At 40.7% G+C, this 4,086-nt stretch overlaps 1 protein-coding gene across 1 annotated transcript in view; it reads left to right on the plus strand.

Moving 5' to 3' along the window:
- The window catches only part of LOC119426802 (gastrula zinc finger protein XlCGF7.1-like), a 9,851-nt gene extending 7,337 nt beyond the window's left edge, over window positions 1–2,514 (plus strand). Inside the window, exon 2 of the mRNA XM_037694382.1 lies at window positions 1,423–2,514. Coding sequence (XP_037550310.1) covers window positions 1,564–2,514 — 951 coding nt within the window. The 5' untranslated portion in view covers window positions 1,423–1,563. The remainder of the gene's footprint in view (window positions 1–1,422) is intronic.
- The last annotated feature ends 1,572 nt before the right edge of the window (window positions 2,515–4,086 follow it).

Below are 4,086 nucleotides of genomic sequence, written 5' to 3' on the forward strand. Positions count from 1 at the left end.
CACACACAGATCCCTGGTCGTCAGTTTGATAGCACTGGCATAGTGTCCCTCACATTCCACCACCAGGTCACTGGATTCACTGAGGTTAGGGTAGATGACAGACTTCTGCACCTCTGTGTCTCTGCCTGAATCTTCTCTGTGGTTCTCTGGGGTTTAGGACTCTTATCATCTCCCTAATTGACATGAGAACAAAACATCAACAATAACATGGTTGTTATTATTGCTCAAAAACCATTATCTAGCCTGAGAGATAAAAGTTTAACTGGTCAACAACATTCTTTTCAGCTTACTTACCGCCAACATGCAGCCTCCACTGTATATAAAAATAAAAGGCAGCAAACTTTAAACAGCAAAGTTTGTGACTGTCCTATGCCCCCTTCTCGCTTTTCTTTTGTCTGTTTCTCCTCCTCACATTAGGGTCAGAGGCTCCTGTGGGGAGAACAGTGAACATTAGGTGAACCGTTTAACCAGCTGACCAGATGGATGAGCACATTTTACAAGCTAAGCTTTATCTGTTGCTGTCAATCTTTAGTTAGCTTTTGAGTTTAGCTAGCTACATAAATAGCCATAAAATAAAGCTACAGACTAATATCTTAAAGTTAGCGTTACATGGATCCTAGTTTAACTCATCGCGATGCACGTTGTAAGTTGCAGTAATGTTAACAAATGTAAACTTACCAACTGAAAACCCAGACATCGCTCCGTCTTCTGAGTTCTTTGATGAAGAGGAGTCTAGTCGTGGAATGTTGAATCATGCCGTTCAACACTCAACAGGCTGACTGTAATGCTGAGAGGAGGAGGGGAGGTTGTGCTCTTTTCTCTCCTTGCAGACAAACACGGAGCAACTTTCTGCTCGTAGCAGTTTGACGTCACACGCACGCGCTGTACACGTGAACTCCGTTTGTGGGCGTAATCAGCACCATAGACAAACAACTGTACGGTAGCTCTATACAGCTCTGGGTGTAAACACGTAGTTTGTTTGCTACAGTATATGTCTGCTTTTACCTGCCTGCCTGCTGAAACAACGTGTCAAGTTAAAGCCAATACCAAAACTTGACACCAAAAGAAGAGTCATGTTTCAATCCATACACCGACCAACACAGTTCGGTCGGTGCCATAAAAGAACCTCTGTTAGGTATACAGCCCTAGTTATGATTCGGAAAATTTGTAGAAGAGGCTCTAAAGCAGTTTCACAGACAGGACAGAGCAAAAGCAGAGGGGGAGGAGAATACGTCCGCCCTTGAGAAGAGCAATTGTTTAATACTATTAGTCCAGGCCCTCAGCAGGCACATGAGCAGGCCAGGTCACCGGGAAATGTCGTGGTGCTCCCGACGGTCAGTCCGCCCCAGCATATGTGCGTGCGTGAGACGGCGAGAGAATGAATATTGACATAACATTGTCATTAATGTACATGTGTTTCAGTGGTTCCTGTCCATGTTTGGTGCTGATTAAAAGAAGCTCCTCAAGATTGAAGGCCTGATGTGCACCAGCAGGACCCAGAGCCTCTTATCATAAAGTGGAAGAGAAGACCCTTGGACCAGTCTGGTGGGAGACCAACGTAATATGGAGAAGACTGATAACACATTTTTGGTCACTACAGTTCCTTTAAAGAATGAGGATAAAAAAAAACTTGCCAGGAACCCAGCTTTAAAGACTCGCAAAAACGGTTCCAGCTCTTCAAAGACTGGCATTAAGGAGGATAAAGAGGATAGTAAAATGACCAATCCTGATTCTCAGTTGAAAAACTCATCAGACTCTGAGTCAGAATGTGAAGATAGTATCAAAGAAAGAAAGGAGAGCGGGGCTTCTGATTTATCAGAGGTAAAAACTGTCAGCAAATCTTTGAGCTGCTCTGAGTATGGTAAGCAGTATGTCAGTAACCGCACTTTTCAGAGGCACATGACAAGTCATTCAGGAATGAAGTTTTCAAGGTGTCTGGTTAATAAGAAATGTGTTGGAGAGAAAAAAGCTGTAGTAGAGTCAAGCAGGAAAGTTCAGGCAAGGCCAAAATCAATAAGCTGTGATGACTGTGGTAAAAAATTTGCTTGCAAAGCACATCTAAACTCACACATAAGAGTCCACACAGGAGACAAACCGTTTCCTTGTGATCATTGTGGAAAAAGATTTAGTCAGAAGACGAATTTAAACACGCACATGAGAGTCCACACAGGAGACAAACCATATATTTGTGATGTTTGTGATCAAAGATTTAGTTATAAGATAAGTTTAGACTATCACATGAGAGTCCACACTGGAGACAAACCGTTTCCTTGTGACCTTTGTGGACAAAGATTTAGCCAGAAGTCAAATTTAAACTCACACATGAGAGTCCACACAGGAGACAAACCATATCCTTGTGATATTTGTATAAAAAGATTTAATCAGAAGACAAGTCTGAACAGACACATGAGAGTTCACGCAGGAGACAAGATGTTTCCTTGTGATCTTTGTGGACAAAGATTTAGTCAGAAGACAAATTTAAACAGACACATGAAAGTCCACACAGGAGAGTAAACTTTCTTACTGTAAATGTTAAAATAACTTAAAGGCCATGAGATGCAACTGGTATCTTGTCGCCTAATTAAAATTTTTTATTTATATAAAAATTAAAAAAGATATTCTGTGACAATTTTCAACAAGTTCCCAAACTGATTTGCTCCTAGTTTCTTAAGAATACTTTAAAAATAAACTAATTAAATCTTAGATCATAATTTGGGCTATGGATGCTGGTTTTAAAATGCTGGTTCAGTGGCCGTGCAATAAGTGGACAGAACCAACCAACCAATCAAATTACTTATATTTCCAAACGGTCAAACCCCATGAAATGTTATTTGTGTAATTCCTGAGGGAATTGTGATTTAATCAACTAGAAAGTTCCTGGAGAAACTTTGATGGGGACTGCCAGGCTGCTGCCGATTAAAAAAAATAAATTAATTAAATTAAATTAAAAAAAAAAAAGATTTGACAGTACTATGTGTTGGGGTTCACTCTCATCTATCACTATACCATATTTCGGGTGAATAGCTCTAAAAATTGCCGAGCTATCGTATTTTTTCCTTTTTTTTAGCGTAGGCAGCCATCTTGGCTTATTTTATTTTATTTTTTTATTCAGTATGTGATTGGGAACATTCTCAGCTATAACCACCACATTTCAGCTCTGAGTAAAAATGGCTGGCTTCAAGCCATTTAAAAGTAGCATTGGTGGCCGTCTTGGATTTTTGATTTTCAGTCAGTCTGTTAGGGATCGTTCTTAGCTACCAATACGCCAAATTTCAGCTGAATAGCTCTAAAAATGGTCGATTTATCATATTTCTTCTCTTTTAGCTAAGATGGCCATCTTGGATGTTTGATTTGCATTAGAACTGTTTAACAAGTATTACAATTTCAGCTCAATATCTCAAATAACGACTTGAGTTGTAGTCAATTCTGTGATTGCTGAGGTAGCTGTGGCAGCCATCTTGAATCAAAATGGCTCCAAACATTAATCAGTTCCAGACATTTATCTGATGATTATTTTCTGAGTTTCAAACAGTTCCAACAGTGACTTCCTGTGTTCTTCAGGGACCTCTACACTCTTAAGGCACTCACAGCATTTATTTTTTTAGCCTTTTATTTATCCAGTTATTCTCATTGAGCCACGAGAACTCATTTTCGAGAGACCTGTTTAGGGAGCAGATGGGGGTTAAAGGCCTTGCTCATGGGCCCAGAGTGGGGTAGATGAGGGTGGGGGCAGGTGTGGGTGCTTCACCTACCCCACCCACATTTTTTGATGTCTGTACCGGGGCTTGAACCGGCGATCTTCCGGTCACAGGCCCACCTTCTCTAACCTCTGCGCCACCACTCCCCCAGCAGTTAGTGTGAGGAGTGTTCTGTCACACGTTTTAAATAGGTAAAAATTGCATTTTTGTTAGTTTTAGCAAATTACGTCACCATGGTAACTCAAAACGCCGCTAAAAGTAATAAGCGCACATCAAGTAGTAAGCGCACATCACTGTGACATTTGTGGGGGTGCACGTTGCGTTTCTGGCCACATTAAAGTTGATGTAACGTGTATACGATATAAATAAAGTTAAGAAACCTGTTTTT

The sequence above is a fragment of the Nematolebias whitei genome, chromosome 20, assembly GCF_014905685.2.
Source record: "Nematolebias whitei isolate Nwh7 chromosome 20, NemWhi1, whole genome shotgun sequence".
Taxonomy (NCBI): Eukaryota; Metazoa; Chordata; class Actinopteri; order Cyprinodontiformes; family Rivulidae; genus Nematolebias; species Nematolebias whitei.